The sequence below is a fragment of the Mesoplodon densirostris genome, chromosome 3, assembly GCF_025265405.1.
Source record: "Mesoplodon densirostris isolate mMesDen1 chromosome 3, mMesDen1 primary haplotype, whole genome shotgun sequence".
NCBI lineage: Eukaryota > Metazoa > Chordata > Mammalia > Artiodactyla > Ziphiidae > Mesoplodon > Mesoplodon densirostris.
This window is the reverse complement of record NC_082663.1, coordinates 165,932,473-165,954,568: the sequence shown is the minus strand read 5'-3', so window position 1 is coordinate 165,954,568 and position 22,096 is coordinate 165,932,473. Positions and strand designations below refer to the sequence as shown.

The window sequence follows — 22,096 nt, the reverse complement described above, 5'->3', positions numbered from 1 at the left end:
CAGAAATGAGCTCAAGGCTGAAGAAAGACTATAAGCAAAAGTCAAAAGGACAAAGGAAGCTTGGAGATGGGTGTGGATAGAGGGGCCAAGGAGGGCAAATAATCTACTTCCTCATGATAAGTGAGAAACTGGTAAAAGGAGGGGGGTCCCTATCCATCTATTTCCATCCATCTCCATCCATCCACCTATTCACGGATATTTTCATCTAATACATAAGTACTAGAGATGCAGTGGAGAGCAAGATAGAGTCCCTATCTTCAGGGAGATAAGCAAGGAAATCTGGATGGATGGATGGATGGATGGATGGATGGATGGATGGATGGGAGGAAAAATATCAACTTTCAGCAAGGAACCTGGAGCCATCTCACCTGTACATGCATTGTAGAGGAGTAACAATGGGGACCCCAATTCCAAGCCCCCTCCAAGTTCCAGGAAACTCACAGCTCTTGGCCATGAGCCAGGGAAGCATCAAGCCCAAGGGGTCCCTACCCTCAGGTGGCCAGGGATCACTTGTCCACCCCCAAGATTGGAAAGAAAGCAGCAGCTCCTTGGAACACAGTGCTGCCCTCAGTGCTCCATGTTGCAGAAAGAAATAGATGACCCTAAAGGTCAACTTGTGGCCCTGCTATGCCTCACTGACAAGTTCCAGAGCCTTTGAAGTTGAACCCAGCATCCTCCTACAACCGAAGCAGCTGCTGCCTTTGGAGTGCAGGAGTTTTGGCCAAGCTAGTTCCCTCCTGGTCTCCCCAGTGTGCCTCGTCAGGAGGCCCTGCCATGCTACTCTGCCAGGGCGTCCTCTCTTCCCCAGGGCTTGGCAGGGTTTGTTCCCCCCCCCCAGTTCACTGTAGTTTCAAATTAAAGGACCTCTCAGGAAAGTACATACCCATATGTATATAGTTTCAGATAATGATAAAGCAGGGAAGATAAATGAAATAGGTAAAGAGTTAGAGAGTGGTGGGAAGTGTCTTGTCTATTTAGGGCACTCACAGATAGGTGGCATTTGAGCAGAGGCCATTATGAAGTGGGGGAGGAAGAGGAAGCATATTCCAGACAAAGGAAACAATGTGAATGGGGAGGCAGCCCATGTCTATCTCAGCCATAGGAGAAGAAGGCCCCGCCCTGCAAGAATGTGCTTCCCAGAGCCTGGCTTGGCACTGGATACCTTAGGGGTGAATCGGCCAGAGGCAAATAAAAAGAAAGTCCTCAGCGTGGGATGAACACACACCTACAGCTGCCAAGACCCAAACAAAATCACTCGCAGAGCACCGTGTGCCTCACTGACCCCCTCAGTTACTCTCCTGGTTCTCCTGAAGAGACAAAGAGAAATTAGAGTTTTCTGAATAGCAAGACGGCTTTCCTCATTCCAGTGCTTCATGGAGACTCAATAAATGGGCATCAAATCAAGTTGAACTAAGTCCAACAAAAGTGAATCCAGAAAACATTAGAAAGAGTCTAAAATAAAAGGTAATGTTAGAGAAGCTACATGCATAGAGCTGATGTCTGCAGTCAAAGCAAAGTAAGAGGGGCTGGGTGAAGAGAGCAGGACCAGGCACAAGCCCACACCTGCTGCCGCTCAACGTGAGATGAGCCCTGGAGACTGCACTCCAGAAGAGAACACCAAATCATTCTCCGCCATTCGGATGTTGGCTAATCTGTAAACCCATCTATATGCGTCTTGATTTGCATTGTAGGAGGTGAGCAGAGTGGCTGAACTTGCAGCTCACAATTTAAGAAGGAATTAAGATGTAGTCGGCAGGAGCACAGTGAACAGAACTACTCTCTGGTGCTCAAGAGAATCTTTGCTGTTTGGAAACAGAGCTCTCTGAATGCAAGAGACAGCTCCTGAGGCTGGAGGAGGCTGTTTCCTCCCCCAAAATGCTGGCACAAAGGAGAGCAGCAGAGAATACCCGTTAGGAGCTCAAAGACATCTGGGCTGGACACAGCTGTAACTACCAAGCGGGGGTAAGGGAGGGCAAGAAGTGATTCCTTTCCCACTCACGGGCTCTAAAGCTGCACCCGTTTTACCAGTTATTGTTTAAGGTAATATATTGATGATTGATATATCTGTGATACGAAAGATACTAGAGGAAAGGATATAAAAGACAGACTGAGAGATACAGACCCTCTCCCCAACAGCCTGCAGTGCCCTGGGCTTTTCCAGTGACAGCGAGTCCCAGGAAACTCCTCAGTCCTGGGCAAACCAAGACCTGTGCTCAGGCCCAAGCCTGGCCCGTCCTCAAGCCGGTTCCTTCTGATATTAGAACCTGAATACGTCTCCAGACACCAATTCTGGCCTTGCCAATCACTTGCTGCGTGACCCCTACAAATGTCTTCAACTTTCTGAGCCTTAGTTTCTTCACTGGCAGCATCGTGCCAGTAAAAGCACTCACCCTGTAGCGCTGTGAAAAGTAAGTGAATCATGACACATAAGGTCCCTAGCCCTGGGCAAAGGCTTATCGATGGTAGGAATGCATTTGTTACTTATAAGCAGCTATGCACTTGGAGGCGGGGAGTGTGTAGGTGAGGAGTGAAATTACCACCTTTGTGTAATTCTCTGGGGTTCCCAGGGGTCTCCAGCTCCACCCTGAAACAGATCCCAACTCTGCTCTGAGTGGCATTGCTTTGGCAAATCTGAAACCCCGAATTTGGAGTTAAGCAAACCTCCCACATGTCACCCACGATGACTCGGGTTGGCTTCTCCCCGGCTGTTCTCTGGGCTTACAGACCCCCAGGCACACCTGAGCGTGAAGTCGGATTTTGTGGAGTTTGATTTCCCTAAGTGAGGAGGGAGGCCCAACCTCCTTCTTGCTTTACTCTCTTCTCTCTCTGCACTTACCACCTAGGCTGCTGTGCGGACAGTGTGTGTTAGAGAGAGCGCACGGGCTTCAGCTGCCCGTGCTGTGAAGAACATGAGGCGGGGGAGTGACGGGCTACTAGGAGGGGCCACATCGCCACTCCTACCTCACGGACTCCTTCTCGACAGACTGTTTAGGGAGGCTGTCACCTGAGACAGCCAGTGACTTTGAAAGGAGGAGGGGTGTTTGTGTGGTGCTAGAAGTGCCTTCTGCAGGATGGAGGAGACAAGCAACTTGAAGAAACATTTCAGAAGAGAGTTAGACTTGGAAACCAAGCCATGTTAGAAACTTAGAAAGATAGAACAGATTGGGGCTTCCCTGGTGGCACAGTGGTTGAGAGTCCGCCTGCCGATGCAGAGGACACGGGTTCGTGCCCCGGTCCAGGAGGATCCCACATGCCGCGGAGCGGCTGGGCCCGTGAGCCATGGCCGCTGAGCCTGCGTGTCCGGAGCCTGTGCTCCGCAACGGGAGAGGCCACAGCAGTGAGAGGCCCGCGTACCGCAAAAAAAAAAAAAATTAAAGATAGAACAGATAGATGGCATGAACTATTACTGTTCATGGGAGCAGCCATTAAAATGTCTGGTCCCAAAGGCAGGAGGTTCTTAACATCATCTCCTGGAGACTAGGGAGGGATCCCTGCAGGGGAAAGATCACACTGGGGAGAGTCTGTTCAGGGCAAAGACCTCTCTCTTGCCTTTCTTGGGATTCCCTCCATATCCCTGGTGAAAGATGGGATGAGTTTATATGTTGTTCAGATGAGGTATTAAATAACATGAAAACACAGATGGGGAAAGTTAGTTTCTCTTCAGTGATCTTTTTATTCTCTCAATTCGGCAGAGGAGAAAGCCTCCACTTGATGCTGGTGTATATGTAACACCTCATTAACACTTCTCATCTCCCTTTTTAACAGAGAGAGCAGGTCTAAGACTCACCTGGTAGCAGGTAACAAAATCATGCTCCAGCTTAATTGCGTTGTTTTGTTTTAATTTTACAGTTAGTTTCTGTTTGCATCAAGTGAGGGTGCTCTCCCACTTACGGTAGTGACAGAAAGTTTCTTTTTTATAATGGATTTGCTTAAGTAGACAAAGCAAAACAAGTACAGGTGATCCCTGGATATGGCAAAACAACCACGACAGGTGATCATGACGGGTAACCACGAATACCCGAAGTTTGGTAACCGCACTGCACAGCATTCACCACCTACTTTGCACAGAGGTGCTCTGTGGATATATGATCATTGCTAGACTAAAGCGAGGCTTCTGTCTGCTTGATGCTGACACACTTTTTAAGGCAATTTCAAACCTGTATTCTTAAATGATGTTTTCTATTGATGTATAGTTGACGTACAATATTACATTAGCTTCAGGTGTATAAGATAGTGATTCAATATTTTTATAGATTATGCACAAAAGTTATTACAGTACTACTGACTATATTCCCTGAGTTGTACATTACATCCCTGTGACCTATTTATAACTGGTAGTTGTAGCTTTTAATCCCCTTCACCTATTTAGCCCATTTCCCAACCCACCTCCCCTCTGGCAACCAACTGTTTGTCCTCTGTATCTGAGTCTGTTTGTTTTGTTACATTTGTTCATTAGTTTTGTTTTTTAGAGTCCACATTTAAGTGAAAACATATGTTATTTGTCTTTCTGTAACTTCTTTCACTTAGAATCTCCTCCAGGTCCATCCATGTTGTCACAAATGGCAAGATTTCACTCTTTTTTATAGCTGAGTAATGTTCCATTATATATGTATATATACCACAGCTTCTTTATCCATTCCTCTGTCCATGGACACTTAGGTTCCATATGTTGGCTATTGTAAATAATGCTACAATGAACATGGGGTTGCATATATCTTTTCAAATTAGTGTTTTCTTTGGATAAATACCCAGGAGTGGAATTTCTGGATCATATGGTAGTTGTATTTTTAATTTTTGAGGACCCTCCATACTGTTTTCCATAGTGGCTACACCAATTCACATTCCCAACAACACTGCACGAGAGGTCCCTTTTCTCCACATCTTCACCAACACTTACTGTTTCTTGTCTTTTTGGTGACAGTGATTCTGACAGGTGTGTGGTACTATCTCACTGTGGCTTTTATTTGCATCTTTCTGATGATTATTGATGTTAAATGACTCTTAAATGGGCTATCGCTAATACGTGTACTTGCCATGTCATTCAAGGAACTTGTTTGTGCCTAAGGCTGATGGACACACTGTGGATTCCAGAGTCCCTCTCATTAGAGAGTCTTCTAGGCCTGTATGTTTAGTAGTGATGTCAGCATTAAACCCCTCATAGCAGTCCCAGGGCAGGAGGTGGGTAGACCTTACTCAGCCCCTTCAGAAGCATCTTCTCAAGCAGGTACAGGTAGTTCCTCTGTCACACACACTACTCAGGGTGGCTTTTGCCACATAATAGTCAGTGTTTGTTCATCCACTCCATGGATACTTATTGAGCACCTATTTTGTGCCAGGCCTGGGGAGACATCAGTGAATGAAACAGATTTTTTAACTCCATGTCCTGATGGAGCTTACATTCTCAGTGAGGGAGACAGACAATAAACAATAAATGTAATAAATGCCCAAATGAGACATATGTTCAAGCGTGGTAACTGTTTTGGGGGTGGGGGCATGAGTGGAGGAAGGGGACTTGGGATCGCTGGGGGTGGGAACAGGCAGGGGTTAAACATGAAGTTGGCCTTATTGGAGGCAACATCTGAGCAAGACTTGAAAAAGGGAAGAGTGAGACAGCCAGAAGATACCTTCAGGGAAGCACACTCCAGGCAGAGCGCTTGCCTGTATAAAGGCTCCGAGATGAATGTGCACCTGGCATGTTCAAGAAACAGCACAGAGGCTGGAGCTGAGTGAGCAAGAGAGAGAGAGGAGGAGAAGACGAGGTCAGAGAGATCATGGGCAAGTGTCCTTAGAGACCATTAGAAGGACTTTCACTTTTTCATTGAGAGAAATGGGGGATCGCTGGAGTGTTACGAGTAAAGGAATGGTAAGGGCCTTTTCCATGTCTAAAGGTATGTGGAGCATACAAGGTATGTGGAGCACAGAGGTGAAAGCAGGGAGGCCAGTTAGAAATCAAGGCAAGAGATGATGGGCCAGGGCTGAGGTGGTGGAAGTGGTGAGAAGTGGACACAGATTCTGGTCTATTTTAAAAGTGAAAGTAGGGCTTCCCTGGTGGCGCAGTGGTTGAGAGTCCACCTGCCAATGCAGGGGACACGGGTTCGTGCCCCAGTCTGGGAAGATCCCACATGCCGCGGAGCGGCTGGGCCCGTGAGCCACGGCTGCTGAGCCTGCGCGTCCGGAGCCTGTGCTCCGCAATGGGAGAGGCCACAACAGTGAGAGGCCCGCGTACTGCCAAAAAAAAAAAAAAAAAAAAAAAGTGAAAGTAAAGGATTTAACCATAGGACCCAGCAATTCCACACCTAGGTGTATACACAAGAGAACTGAAAAGAGGTTTTCAAACATCAGTTTGTACCATCATCAGAAAGTCTACAAATAATAAATGCTGGAGAGGGTGTGGAAAAAAGGGAACCATCCTACACTGTTGGCAGGGATGAAAACCGGTGTAACGACTATGGAGAACAGTATGGAGGTTCCTAAAATAACTAAAAATAGAACTACCATATGATCCAGCAATCCCACTCCTGGGCATATATCCAGAAAAGATGAAACTATAACTCAGAAAGATACATGCACCCCAATGTTCATAGCAGCACTATTTACAATAGCCAAGACGTGGAAGCAACCTAAGCCCATCAACAGATAAATGGATAAAGATGTGGCATATATATACAATGGAATATTACTCAGCCATAAAAAAGAATGAAATAATGCCATTTGCAGCAATATGAATGGACCTAGAGATTATCATACTAAGTGAAAAAATCAGAGAGAAAGACAAATATTATATGATATCACTTATATGTAGAATCTAAAAAATAGTACAAATTAAGTTATTTAAAAACAGAAACAAACTCACAGACAGAGAAAAAAACTTATGGTTACCAAAGGGGAAGGGAGGAGGGTGGGATAAATTAGGAGTTTGAGATTAACAGATACACACTACTATATATAAAATAGATACACAAAAAGGACCAGCTGTATTGCACAGGGAACTATATTCAATACTTTGTAATCAGCTATAATGGAAAAGAACTTGAAAAAGAATATATATGTAGAGCCCCTCGATTCCAGTCAAGATGGCAGAGTAGAAGGACTTACGCTCACTTCTTCTCATGAAAACACCAAAATCACAACTAACCACTGAACGCCAAAATCACAACTGCTGAACAACCATCAACAAAAAAGGTATTTTACCTACCAAAGACAAAGAAGAGGTCACAATGAGACAGGAGAAGGAGTGCTTTCACTCTATAATCAAATCCCATACCTGCTGGGTGGGCGACCCATGAACTGGAAAATAATTATATTGCAGAGGTTCTCCCACAGGAGTGACTTCTGAGCCCCATGTCAGGCTCCCCAGCCTGAGGATCTGGCAACAGGAGGAGGAGCCCCAGAGCATTTGACTTGGAAGGCCAGAGGAGCTTGAGTGCAGGAGCTCCACAGGACTGGAGGAAAAAGAGACTCCACTCTTGGAGGATGCACACAAGATTTCACATGCACTGGGCCCAGCACAAAGCAGTGACTCCATAGGAGCCTGGGCTAGACCTACCTACTGGTCTTGGAGGGTCTCCTGGGGAGGCGGCAGTTGGCTGTGGCTCACTGTGGGGGCAGGAACACTGGTGGTGGAGGTCCCAGGGAATATTGATTGGTGTGAGCTCTCCTAAAGGTCACCATTTTGGCACCAAGACCTGGCCTCACCCAACAGCCTGCAGGCTCCAGTGCTGGGACGCCTCAGGCCAAACAACCAGTGGGGTGGGGGACAGAACACAGCCCCACCCATCAGCAGACAGGCTGCCTAAAGTTGTACTGAGCTCACAGCCACCTAAAAATATATCCTTTGACACAGCCCTGCCCACCAGAGGGACAAGCCCAACTCCACCCACCAGTGTGCAGGCATCAGTCCCTCCCACCAGGAAGCCTACACAGGCCTCTGGACCAACCTCAGCCACCAGAGAGCAGACACCAGAAGAAGGAGGAACTACGAACCTGCAGCCTGCAGAAAGGAGACCACAAACACAGGAAGTCAGACAAAATGAGACAGCAGAGAAATATGTTTCAGATGAAGGAACAAGATTAAAACCCAGAAGAACAAGTAAGTGAAGTGGAGATAGGCAATCTACCTGAAAAAGAATTCAGAGTAATGACAGTAAAGATGATCCAAGATCTTGGAAAAAGAATAGAGGCACAGACTGAGGAAATACAAAAAATGTTTAACAAAGACCTAGAAAATTTAAAGAACAAACAGAGATGAACAATACAATAACTGAAATGAAAAATACACTAGAAGGAATCAAAAGCAGAATAAATGAGGCAGAAGAACTAATCAGTGAGCTGGAAGAGAGTGCTGGAAATCATTGCTGTGGAATAGAATAAAGAAAAAGGAATGAAAAGAAATGAGAACAGTCTCAGAGACCTCTGGGACAACATTAAACACACCAACATTCATATTATAGAGGTCCCAGAAGGAGAAGAGAGAGAGAAAGGGCCCAAGAAAATATTTGAAGAGATTATAGCCAAAAACTCCCCTAACATGAGAAAGTAAACACTCGTTCAAGTCCAGGAAGTGCAGAGTCCCACACAAGATAAACCCAAGGAGGAACACGCCAAGACATATTAATCAATGACAAAAATCAAAGACAAAGAAAAAATATTAACAACAAGGGAAAAGCAACAAATAATATACAAGGGAATCCCCATAAGACTATCAGCTGATTTTTCAGCAGAAACACTGCAGGCCAGAAGGGAGTGGCACAATATATTTAAAGTGATGAAAGGGAAAAACCTACAACCAAGAATACTCTACCCAGCAAGGCTCTTGCTCAGATTCAATGGATAAAGTAAAAGGTTTACAGACAAGCAAAAGCTAAGAGAATTCAACACCACCAAATCAGCTTTACAACAAATCCTAAAAGAACTTCTCTAGGCAGAAAAGAAGGCCACAACTAAAAACAAGAAAATTACAAATGGGAAAGCTCACTGGTAAAGGCAAACGTAAAGTAAAGGTAGGAAATCATCCACATACAAATATGATAATCAAAACCAGCAGTCATGAGAAGAGCAGAGTACAAATACAGGCTATTGTAAATGCATTGGAAATTAGAAGACCAGCAACTTAAACAATCTTGTATACATATAGACTTCTATATCAAAACCTCATGGGAACTGCAAACCAAAAATCTACAATAGATACACACACACACAAAGCAATCCAAACACAACACTAAAGATAGTTATCAAATCACAAGAGACAGAACAAAAGAGGAAGGGAAGAAAAAAGCCCTACAAAAGCAAATCCCAAACAATTAACAAAACGGCAATAAAAACATACATATCGAAAATTACCTTAAATGTAAATGGAGTAAATGCTCCAACCAAAAGACATAGACTGGCTCAATGGATACAAAAACAAGACCCGGATATTTGCTGTCTACAAAAGACCCACTTCAGATCTAGAGACACATACAGACTGAAAGTGAGGAGGTGGAAAAGGGTATTCCATGCAAATAGAAATCAAAAGAAAGCTGGAGTATCAATATCAGACAAAACAGACTTTAAAATAAAGACTGTTATGAGAGATGAAGAAGGACACTACATAATGATCCAGGGATCAATCCAAGAAGAAGATATAACAATTGTAAATATATGTGCACCCAGCAGAGGAGCACCTCAAAATATAAGGCAAATACTAACAGCCATAAAAGGAGAATCAACAGTAACACAATAATAGTGGGGGACTTTAACACCCCACTTTCATCAATGGACAGATCATCCAGACAGAAAATCAATAAGGAAACACAGGCCTTAAATGACACATTAGACCAGATGGACTTGATATTTATAGAACCTTCCACCTGAAAGCAGCAGAATACACATTCTTCTCAAGTACACACAGAACATTCTCCAGGATAGATCACATCTTGGGCCACAAAGCAAGCCTCAATAAATTTAAGAAAACTGAAATCATATCAAGCATCTTTTCCAGCCACAATGGCAAACATCCTAAAGATGCTACCAGAAAACTACTAGAGCTCATCAATGAATTTGGTAAATTTGCAGAATACAAAATTAGTACACAGAAATCTGTTGCATTCCTATACATTAGCAATGAAAGATCAGAAAGAGAAATTAAGGAAACAATCCCATTTACCATCACTTCAAAAGGAATAAAATACGTAGGAATAAACCTACCTAAAGAGGCAAAAGACCTGTAGTCTGAAAACTATAAGATGTTGATGAAAGAAATCAAAGATGACACAAACAGATGGAAAAATACACCATGTTCTTGGATTGGAAGAATGAATATTATGAAAATGACTATACTACCCAGGCAATCTAAAGATTCAATGCAATTCCTATCAAATTACCAATGGCATTTTTAGAGAACAAGAACAAAAAATTTTTAAGTTTGTATGGAGGGCTTCCCTGGTGGCGCAGTGGTTGAGAGTCCGCCTGCCGATGCAGGAGACACGGGTTTGTGCCCCGATCCGGGAAGATCCCACATGCCACGGAGTGGCTAGGCCCGTGAGCCATGGCCACTGAGCCTGCGCATCCGGAGCCTGTGCTCCACAATGGGAGAGGCCACAACAGTGAGAGGCCTGCATACCAAAAAAAAAAAAAAAAAAATTGTATGGAAACACAAAAGACCCAAAATAGCCAAAGCAGTCCTGAGAAAGAAAAACGGAGCCAGAGGAATCATACTCCCTGACCTCAAACTATACTACAAAGCTACAGTAATCAAAACAGTATGGTACTGGCACAAAAACAGAAATATAAATCAATGGAACAGGATAGAAAGCTCAAATATAAACCCACGCACCTATGGTCAATCTCCGACAAAGGAGGCAAGAATAAACAATGGAGAAAAGATAGTCTCTTCAATAAGTGGTGCTGGGAAAACTGGACAACTACATGTAAAAAAATAAAATTAGAACATTCTGTAACACCATACATAAAAATAAACTTTAAATGGTTCAAAGATCTAAATGTAAGGCCAGATACTATAAAAATCTTAGAGGAAAACATAGGCAGAACACTCTGAAATAAATCTCAGCAAGATCTTTTTGGATCCACCTTCTAGAGTAATGAAAATAAAAACAAAAATAAACAAATGGGACCTAATTAAACTTAAAAAGCTTTTGCACAGCAAAGGAAACCATAAACAGAATGAAAAGACGACCTACAGAATGGGAGAAATTATTTACAAACGTAGTGACCAACAAGGGGTTAATCTCCAAAATATACAAACAGCTCATGCAGCTCTATGTCAAAGAAACAAACAACCCAATCAAAAAATGGGCAGAAGATCTAAATAGACATTTCTCCAAAGAAGACATACAGATGGCCAAAAAGCACATGAAAAGATGCTCAACATCATTAATTATTAGAGAAATGCAAATCAAAACTACAATGAGGTAATCACCTCACACAGGTCAGAATGGCCATCATTGAAAAGCCTACAAACAATAAATGCTGGAAAGGGTGTGGAAAAAAGGGAACCCTCCTACATTGTTGGTGGGAATGTAAATTGGAACGACCACTAGGAGAACAGTATGGAGGTTATTTAAAAAACTAAAAATAGAACTACCATATGCCCAGCAATCCCACTCCTGGGCATATATCCAGAGAAGACCATAATTCAAAAAGATACACACACCCCAATGTTCACTGCAGCACTGTTTACAATAGCCAAGACATGGAAGTAACCTAAATGTCCATCAACAAAGGAATGGATAAAGAAGATGTGGTACATATATACAATGGAATATTACTCAGCCATTAAAAAGAATGAAGTAATGCCATTTGCAGCAACATGGATGGACCTAGAGATTATCGTACTAAGTGAAGTAAGTCAGACAGAGAAAGACAAATATCTCATGATATCACTTATATGTGGAATCTAAAAGAAAATGATACAAATGAACTTATTTGCAAAACAGAAACAGACTCACAGACTTCGAAAGCAGACTTGTGGTTGCCAGGGGGAAATGTGGTGGGGAGGGATAAATTAGGAGTTTGGGATTAACATATACACACTACTATATAAAAAATAATCAACAGGGACCTACTATATAGCACAGGAAACTCTACTCAATATTCTGGAATAACCTATATGGGAAAAGAATCTGAAAAAGAATGGATATATGTACATGCGTAACTGAATCAGCTATACACTGGAAACTAACACATTGTAAATCAACTATACTCCAACATAAAATAAAAATTAAATAAAGAATATATATGTATGTATGTGTATAACTGAATCACTTTGCTGTACACCTGAAACAAATGCAACATTGTAAATCAACTATACTTCATTTTTTTAAATGCTATCCTAAAATAACAATAATGCTGACAGTGAATGAAGAAAAATCAATATAAATTTGTACATGAATATTCATAATAGCATTATCCATAATAGTAAAAAATAAAGGTGTAAACAACCCAAATATCTATTAACTGATGAATGAATAAACAACATGGGGTATATCCAAATAACAGAATATTGTTCAGCCATAAAAATGAATGAAGTACTGACATAGGCTACCACATGGATGAACCTTGAAAACATTGTGCTAAATGAAAGAAGCCAGACATGAAAGGCCACATATTATATGATTTCCTTTATATGAAATATCCAGAATAGGCAACTCCATTGAGGCAGAAAGCAGTGTTGGTTTTCAGGGACTGAGGGTAAAGGAGAATGCAGAATGACTGCTAACAGGTATGCGGTTTCTTTGGGGGTGATGAACATGTTCTGGAATTCAATAGAAATAAGGGTTGTACAATATTGTGAATGTACTAGAAGCCACTGCATTGTGTACTTTAAAATGTTTAAAATGGTGAATTTTATGTTACGTGAAACTTACCTCAATTTTTTTAAAAAAGTAAAGGCTTTACTGATGGCTTAGACATAGAGAGTGAGAAAAAGGAAGAGGTCAAGGATGGTAGCTGGAAGGATGGAGTTGCCATAACCTGGGATGGAAAAGACTATGGCAACATGTGTGGAGAGGAAGATGAGGAGTTCAGTTTGGGATAGAAGTCTGAAGTGTAATTCGATGTGCTAGTTTGGAATTGAGGGAGAGGTCCTGGATGGAGACATACATTTTGGAGTCAGCATCCGCATGTAAATGGTATTGAGGGCCCTGAGGCTGGATAAGATCACCGTGTTTGGAAGAGTAGATAGAATGCAAAAGAAGTTCACAGACTGAGTCTAGGACATCCTGATATTCAGAGTAGGGAGATGAGGAAGAAACAAAGAGGGACAAGGTGTGGCCACAAAGGTGAGGGGGGGCAAGAGAGTGTGCTGTCCAGAAAGCCGAGACAAAGAGAGACACAGAAGTGTTCAACTTGTCAGATACTTCTGATAGGTCAAACAAGATGAGGACCACAATCAGCATTGGACTTAGCAACACAGAGGTCATGTGTGACCTTGACAAGAGCTGTTATTAATGAGTATTTGGGAGCAAAGCCTGATTCAGAGGAGATGAATGGGAGTCAGTGAGTCTAGAAAATTATTTTGAGTTTGAGAAGTTCTTGTAAAGGGGGTGAGACACGGGTGGTGGCTAAAGGGAGAAGGAGGGACAAGAGAGGGATTTTTTTAAGGTGGATTTGTAGTGGCATGTTTGTATGCTGATGGGGTTGATCCATTGGAAGAGGGAGTAAATTGATGAAGAGAGAGAGTTGCTGGAGTGCTGTCCCTGAGTGGGCAAAAGTGAACGTGAGCTGGTGCACAAGTGGAGGGTTGATTCCAACAGCTCATCTAGAGTAACAGGAGGAAGGCGGGAATATGGGTGCAGATGCTGGTAGGCTGATAAATATGATGAGGGTTTAGGGACATTCCCCTCTCACCTCATCAGTTTTCTTAGACTAGAAATTAAGGTCATCTGCTAGAGCGCAGAAGGGAAAGCAGGTGTGGGAGGTTTTAGGCGAGACGAGAAGAGGTACAATCATCCAGGAGAATGGGAGAGGGACTAAATGGCGGAAGGGGATGTAGTCAGATTGCCAGGGAGCAGGAAGGCACAATTGGGGTTCATTGACAGGAATTTAAAGTAACGCCAGTCAGTGTGGTTACATTCCTTTCTGCTGCCACATTCAGCTGCACAGGGACAAACATGGAAAAGGCAGAGCCTTCCATGATTTAACCAAAATTGTGATTTCACCAAGCAGGTGTGATGAAGTGAGAAAGGGGCAAGGATCTGAGATAATACGCAAGGGAATAATTCTAATGATTGACCATGGAATGTGTGCTAGGTAAGAAGAGAAGAGAGACCAAGAAGCTGAGGGAGGGAAAAGAAGTTTAGGGTAGGTTGAAGGTCCTAAGGAGAGGAGAGGCTCAGGGAGTATGGGTGTCAGGTTACAAAAAGGAGTACACTAGAGAGCGTCCAGGTGGTGATCAGAGGGTGATGTACATGAAATTGAGATCATGGGGGGATCAGAATTATTGATGATAAGAAGGTCCAGAGGATGAGCAGGAGAGTTAGTAGGGGGAGGATCACCCAAAAAATAAGAGGCCAGGCTGCTGGAAGGATCGACTGCTTGTCTAATGAAATTACGAAGAAGGAATTCAGGAACAGAGATGGAGAGAGTGACAGTGGAGCTGACGCAATCTTGAGCCCTAGCAAGGAATGGCAGTCGTACTCTGAGCACGCAGAGCTCTCTCTTTGAAGAGTAGATACCTGAGGAAAGGGTCTCAGGAGCCAGATGACTCTCTGCGTTCCATACACTCAGGGAATCCTCTTTCTATAATGAGCCAGCCTCAGTGCAGCAACACCCCACACACACACACCGAGGTCCTGCACAGTGTTAATCATCACGTCTGCATGTAGCCAGTCGTTGTGTCTCTAGCCTCTAAGTACATTGACTGGCCCGTAATAGATGCTCCCTTAAATGCTTGCCAAATGAAGGAGTCCATATTTATTGAGCAACCCACGTGCCAGGCACTATGATAAGCCCTTGACATGGATTTTTTCCATCAATCCTCACGACAGCCCAATGAGATTTGTACAGTTATTATCCCAATTCATATCTGAGGAACCTGAAGCTGAGAGAGGGCCAGGAACTTGCCCGAGGTCACACAGCAAGGGCATCGAAAGTAGCTCTATCTTACTCCAGCACTGTCCTAAATCACCACATGGGGAGGGGTGAGTGGGGGTCAACTGACCAAGTTTGGACGGGCATCTACTTCCGAGAACCCAGGTAAGAAGCTCTGGGTCCAGGCCAGGAGACCTTCACAGGCTCCTGCCTCCCTCTCCTTCTGGACTCCATACACAATCCCCCATTTTATTTTGTTCTGTCTCCAAGATCCTCTCTGGCTTTCCATCCATCGTGATTTCAGAAATCTTTATTTTCGTTTCCACCGTAGACGTGAAAAGCTGGCTGGTGATGTTTGGATTTCAGCTTAGCAACATAATTCCCGGCTTCCCAAGAGCCAAAATGTATTTCGTGCCTCCGCCCTATGAGTTGTCAGAGAGTCAAGCAAGTGAGAACGGACAGGTAAGTGGAGGTCCCTGCCAAGAATCCAATGACCATCATCATTCCCTTTGGCAAACAGAACCATGTTGGAGCCAAGGGCATGTCAGTAGCGGAGGAAAACATCGGAGCTGGGTATAAAAGGGGCGTGAAATGAGGTGACTTCGCAGAACAGCGAATACCAGTACTGTTACTTGTCTGGCGCAGCACGTAGTTCTTCCCAACCTCAATTATTACCTTAATTGTGGTATCATTATGTGTTCCGTGTGTACCCTTGAGTCATTCCTTGATTAACCACAGCACTGAGAAATCTAGCAGCAACCTACCATCTGCTCTGCCTGTAAGATCATAACCCTTTTGGCTTTTATGGGACGTAATAAAACGGTGGTTTGCAGTTTCTGTCCCATTAAAGAACATTTTTATGCCTTACATAAAACCTCAGCATTTTATGGCCCAAATGTATACAGATTGAGTTTTCTGAACATAATTTGTGCTTGGGTTTCTTGGTGATGACCGAGATGTGGTTTCAGTTTGGGTGCCACTGAGACCTCGGCCACACCTGGACAGGGGATATCTGTGTTCGGATATCCCCAGCTACAGAACCTGTGCTCGGCACAATAAAAGTCTGAAAGGTCTCACCTGCTCTGAATAATCGTCCAGACTGTGTCACTAGAGAGAGACCAGAGGAGCTGCTGGGTAATTGAGAACAGCATTCTCACAGTTCTGCCCCGTGGGGACCACTCGGCGGATGAATAGCCATCATTTCGCTCATTTCTCTAAGTGCCGTTACCTCCCAAGCACAGCCTCTTCCATTATCCCAGCCTGTCCCCCAACCACCAATTGAGGTGAGCTGTAATTTGTGAGTAGAGAACCCAAGGCCAAGGAGATAATGGGGATTTCATCCCTCTGCAGAAGCAGGGCTAGGATCCAAAGCAAATGACTCAAAAAGCCCAGGGACGGTCCCTCTGGCCCACGAAGCCAGAATCTGTTACTCCAGTGCTTCTCAAACATTAATATGCACGCAAACCAGCTAAAGTGTCTTGTTAAGCTGCAGCTTCTGTCTCGGTGGGTCAGGAGGGAGGCCTGAGATTCTGCTTTTCTAACAGTGAGTCCTGGAGACGTCTCAGCTGCTAGTCATACTTTGAGTAGCCAGGTGCTAACCCAAGGAAGTTAATGAATAACCGGGGCACTGGCCTCAAAGGGAGGTAGGTCACAGCAGCGGGGTTCACAGCTGCTCAGACAAACACCCTGCCCTCAGGTCAGGATATTCCCGGGTCTGAAGTGTGTACGGCAGCTGCCAGATCATCAGTGGGCAGAGTGACTCTCTCTTCCGCAATGACGGAGAGCCATGGTAAGTGGGTAGCCCTGGGTACAGATACCAGCGATGCGGTACTCCTCCGCAGCCCCATGTTTTAGTTAATGGCGGAGTTACAAGGTGGAGAGGCCATAGCATCAGAGCACTGGAAACCTGCCAGTCTGTCCTAGTTCCAAAAGGTAGGACTATCTCAGCTCCTATCGTGACAGACGCAAGACATATTCTTGCAGGAGAGTCCCAGCCTTCCTCTTTCTGACCCTTGTCGCTGTGTTGCCCAGCCCGTACACACAGCAGCCCAGCCCACCTTCTCAGCTTTCTGTGTTTTCTTATGCCCACAGCTCATTACAGGTGTCCAGCAGACCACCGAGAGGCACAACCAGGCCTTCATGGCCCTTGAAGGGCAGGTCATCTCTAAGAAGCTCCACGCCAGCATCCGAGAGAAAGCAGGCCACTGGTTCGCCACCACCACGCCCATCATCGGCAAAGGCATCATGTTCGCCATCAAAGAGGGGCGGGTGACCACCGGCACGTCCAGCATTGCCAGCGAGGACAGCCGCAAGGTGGCGTCCGTGCTGAACAACGCCTACTACCTGGACAAGATGCACTACAGCATCGAGGGCAAGGACACCCACTACTTTGTGAAGATCGGCTCGGCCGACGGCGACCTGGTCACCCTGGGCACCACCATCGGCCGCAAGGTGCTAGAGAGCGGGGTGAACGTGACCGTGTCGCAGCCCACGCTGCTGGTCAACGGCAGGACTCGAAGGTTCACCAACATCGAGTTCCAGTACTCCACGCTGCTGCTCAGCATCCGCTACGGCCTCACCCCCGACACCCTGGACGAAGAGAAGGCCCGCATCCTGGACCAGGCCAGGCAGAGGGCCCTGGGCACCGCCTGGGCCAAGGAACAGCAGAAAGCCAGGGACGGACGAGAGGGCAGCCGCCTGTGGACTGAGGGCGAGAAGCAGCAGCTCCTGAGCACGGGGCGTGTGCAGGGTTACGAGGGCTATTATGTGCTTCCCGTCGAGCAATACCCCGAGCTGGCAGACAGTAGCAGCAACATCCAGTTTTTAAGACAGAATGAGATGGGAAAGAGGTAACAAAATCATGTGCTGCCATTCCTCGTCTGGATGGCTCAGCGGGAGTCACTGTTCTCTCCTCTCCTAAGGAGATGAAGACCTAACAGGGGCACTGAGGCCGGGCTGCTTTAGGAAACCAAGTGGCAAGAAAGCTCACATTTTTTGAGTTCAAATGCTACTGTCCACGCAAGAAGTCCCACCTCCCGAAGTAGACTAAAGCCCGGCTGCAAATTCCTGAGGAAAAACAAAACAGACGAATGAACGATCACACGACCATGTTCCGAGTTCCCCTAAAATATGACCCACTTGTTCTGGGTCTACACAGCAAAGAGGTGGAAAGAGCTGCAAAATATCCAAAAGGAAGAACAGACACACGCACAACATGGAAAAATAAGAAAAAAAACCCACACACATACACACAAACAAACACAGCGACCGAAAAACAGAGACGCGAAGACGAGAAGGCCTCATCTTCTAATACCTCACTCATTCACACGTGAGCGACACACAGACGTCCATGAGGGCCAGCATTCCAGGACCAGTTGAGGACAACGATTCAGACTGCTGGTTGGACAGATACTACAGACGTTTTCCTTTTAACAAATACAGGTGCATTTAAACCACGACTTTGGGGGTGATTTGTGTGTAGCGACTGGGGGGCGGGGGATAAAAGTGAAAGAGTGAGCACTGGAAATACTTTTTAAAGAAAAAAAATATAAAAACACAAGAAAAGAAGGGAAATTGATATCAAAGCGAAATAATACCGTTCAGCACTTAACTCTCAGGTCCCGATTTAGTCTGGCCTGAGCTAATTTATTTGAGCGCAGAGTGTAAAATTTAATTCCAAGGGTGGCTATAATCACTACAGATAAATTTCATATTCTTTTGTCTTTGAAGATTCCATTGTGGACAGTAATACGCAGTTACAGGGTGTAGTCTGTTTAGATTCCGTAGTTCGTGGGTATCAGTTGCAGTAGAGGTGTGTGGCATCGTGACACTCTTTTGCTAACGGGCACCACTTCAGATCACCCTGTACATACCTAAGCCTCAAGGCACAATCACTGTTTGAGATTTAAAATTATTAGTGTGTTTGTTTGGTCCAGAAACTGAGACAATCACATGACAGTCACCACGAGGAGAGAAAATAAAAAAGTTTTAAAAACCCACAAAAAGAAGAAAAAAAAAGTTAAAAAAAAACAAAAAAAAATGTCTAATAAGAACTTTGGTACAGGAACTTTTTTGTAATATACATGTATGACTTGTTCATCGAGTTTTTATATTAATTTTAATTTGCTGCTAAGCAAAGACTAGGGACAGGCAAAGATAATTTATGGCAAAGTGTTTAAATTGTTTATACATAAATAAAGTCTCTAAAACTCCTGTGGACACTGGTCTTCTGTGGAAATGCTTTGAGGTGAGGGCCAGCTCAAAGTTTCTGGAGGAAAGCGGAGCTTCTCAAGATGCTCAGGCAGAGGCGGAATTGTGAACTTTCCGAGGATCTTCTGTTAGAGGCACCCCCTGCTCCCCAAGCTGCTCTAACTTCTAGAGTGACCTCTCCCTACATCTGCAGGCCCCGCCCTTCATGGAGCAGAGACAGGAAGGAGAGTGTGGGCCTGGGGCTGGTGGGTGGCGAGGACCGTCAGGCCCACCTGTGCCTGGATGGGTCCCTCCAGCATTCCCGGGACAGTCAGGCTTCTCCCTGCTGCCATGTTCTAGTTCCAGAAGGTGCTGCCAGGAAACTGAAGGCAAACACTCTCCCCACATTAGAGGACGTGCCTATAGTTTGTGTGGCTGTATGTGTGCGTTCATGTGTGTGTGTGTACTTTCTTACAGACGGGATCACTTGACCCCAAAACTTGCACACCTGGGGCAACCAAAGAAGGAAGAGCAGTTATGATTTGGATGAATTTCCCCCCACCAATCCTACAGTTAGAATAGCAATATTATCTTTAATAGCTCATATTTATTGACGTGTACTGCATGCCAAGAACAGTGCTGAGCGCTCTAAACACAATATTTTCATTTAATCCTCATCTTTCATTCATTCAACAACATTATTTTGAGAGCTTGCCATGTGCCAAGTCCTGTGCTAAGTTCTGGGGACAAAAGAGGTCAGTAGACCTACATAGCGGCCCTCGCCTCTTGAAACTTACGGTCAGGGATGCAGACAGACAATAGTCAAATAGTTACCCTAAGAAGTGAAAACGACGGAGGTGTTCAGTGCCAAGGAGGAGAGATTTACAAAGCTGTGGAAGCACATAACTGGAGAGGTGACCTAGACTGAGAATGTAAAGGAAGTTACAGAAATTTGAAAGTTAAGGAGGAATTAACCAGATGAAAAGAAGAAAATGCATCCCAGACCCAGGGAGCAGCACATGCAAAGGGACTATGGTCACATAGTAAGGCCAGAAAACAGAAGAGGGTGGCAAGGTTCAAAAGACCCACTGATTAAAGACTGATTTTTTTTTTCATTAAAAACAAGAGGGAGGGGCATCCCTGGTGGCGCAGTGGTTGAGAGTCTGCCTGCCGACGCAGGGGACATGGGTTCATGCCCCGGTCCGGGAAGATCCCACATGCCACAGAGCAACTAAGCCCGTGCGCCACAACTACTGAGCCTGCGCTCTAGAGCTCGCGAGCCACAACTACTGAGCCCACGTGCCACAACTACTGAAGCCCGAGCGCCTAGAGCCCGTGCTCCGCAACGAGAAGCCACCACAATGAGAAGCCCGCGCACCGCAACGAACGGTAGCCCCCACTCGCCGCAATAGAGAAAGCCCGCGCACAGCAACGAAGACCCAACACAGCCAAAAAATAAATTCATTAATTTAAAAAAGAAAAGAAAGAGGGCTTCTGTTTTAATTTCATCAACAAGTGCTCCTGATGCAGCGTGAACAGGCAGGGGAGCTGATGTGATCGTCTGTGTGAGGTGAAAAGCCTGGTGGCCATCGAGGAGGGAACAGAAGTGAACTGAGTGGATAGATCGCACAGACAAGCTCCTAGTATCATTCACTTTGCGAGTGGGGAAACTGAGGCCACTTGTCACTGAGCTGGGAGGTGGTAGAGTGATTCAAGCCCAGCTGTGGCTGATTTCCAAGCCTCTCCAGCAAGTCTGGGTAGCATGTCACCCTGAGTCCTTCAAGGGCTCTGAATCGCCACTGCCTTCCCATCCTCTAACCTGGCCAGGGGCGGCTTCCCCAGGTGGAAGGAGAGGGGGAGAGAGACCAGGCTAGCCTGCTTTACACGCAGTATCAGACCCCATGGGCCCTGTTGTCAGCAGAGCAAGCTGTGAGTTAGTTAAGCAAACAGGAGAACAAAAATACTCCAGAGAACTTCCTTCTCAGAAGCACGTGTGAACACCCTTGTTTCCCTGTTTCCCTTCGGGAGAACAGGAAGCAGGACACAGGTCCTCCTGTATGCTTTAGCCCAGCTGCCTTGTTTAATTCAACTGGCGCCAGGACCTCTTGGATATGCGCATGCGCCCACAGAACAGCCTCTAGCTGGTCATGAGGCCTACTTGAATCCTGGTTTGGTGGGAGCCACACGGGGACTAACCACAGTGTTGTCTCCCAGGGTAGATGCAGCCAGGAGGGCTACCAAGACAGGGAGGGGATCTCAGGCAAGAAGGCAGTCGGGGTGGGGGGAGGAACTTCCCTGGTGGTGCAGTGGTTAAGAATCCGCCTGCCAATGCAGGGGACACGGGTTCGAGTGCTGGTCCGGGAAGATCCCACATGCCGCGGAGCAACTAAGCCCGTGCGCCACAACTACTAAGCCTGTGCTCTAGAGCCCACGAGCCACAAGTGCTGAAGCCGGCACGCCTAGAGCCCGTGCTCCGCAACAAGAGAAGCCACGGCGATGAGAAGCCCACGCACCGCGACTAGAGAAAGCCTGCACGCAGCAACGAAGACCCAACACAGCCATAAATAAATAAATAAACAAACAAATAAATAAAAATTTAAAGCCTTGTGCTTCAAAGGATGGCAAGAAAGTGAAAAGACAACCCATATAATGGGAGAAAAAAAAAGAAGGCAGTGGGGAGCTCACTCAGGCCAGAGCTTTTCTGCCTCCGCCAGCCTCTTAGCTGCCAGGTAGACCCAAAGGTGTGGGCACACTGTGTGGCACACAGGCAATCATATGTCACCAGAGTTTCCCTTGAATGTGAAACTCTCCTCTTTTATGCCAACCATCGTTGAATTATCCATGAGTGTTCCGTTACACCCAGGCCAGCGCAGCCCCTCAC

The 22,096-nt window shown here is 45.4% G+C and overlaps 1 protein-coding gene across 7 annotated transcripts in view; it reads left to right on the top strand.

The window, feature by feature from the left end:
• Positions 1 to 19,237, top strand: part of TENM2 (teneurin transmembrane protein 2) — a 1,009,203-nt gene extending 989,966 nt beyond the window's left edge. For all 7 annotated transcript variants that reach the window (XM_060094960.1, XM_060094959.1, XM_060094962.1 and 4 more), the window contains 2 exons: positions 15,359 to 15,489; positions 17,119 to 19,237. In XM_060094960.1, coding sequence (XP_059950943.1) covers positions 15,359 to 15,489; positions 17,119 to 17,880 — 893 coding nt within the window. In that variant the 3' untranslated portion in view covers positions 17,881 to 19,237. The remainder of the gene's footprint in view (positions 1 to 15,358; positions 15,490 to 17,118) is intronic.
• Positions 19,238 to 22,096: the final 2,859 nt, after the last annotated feature.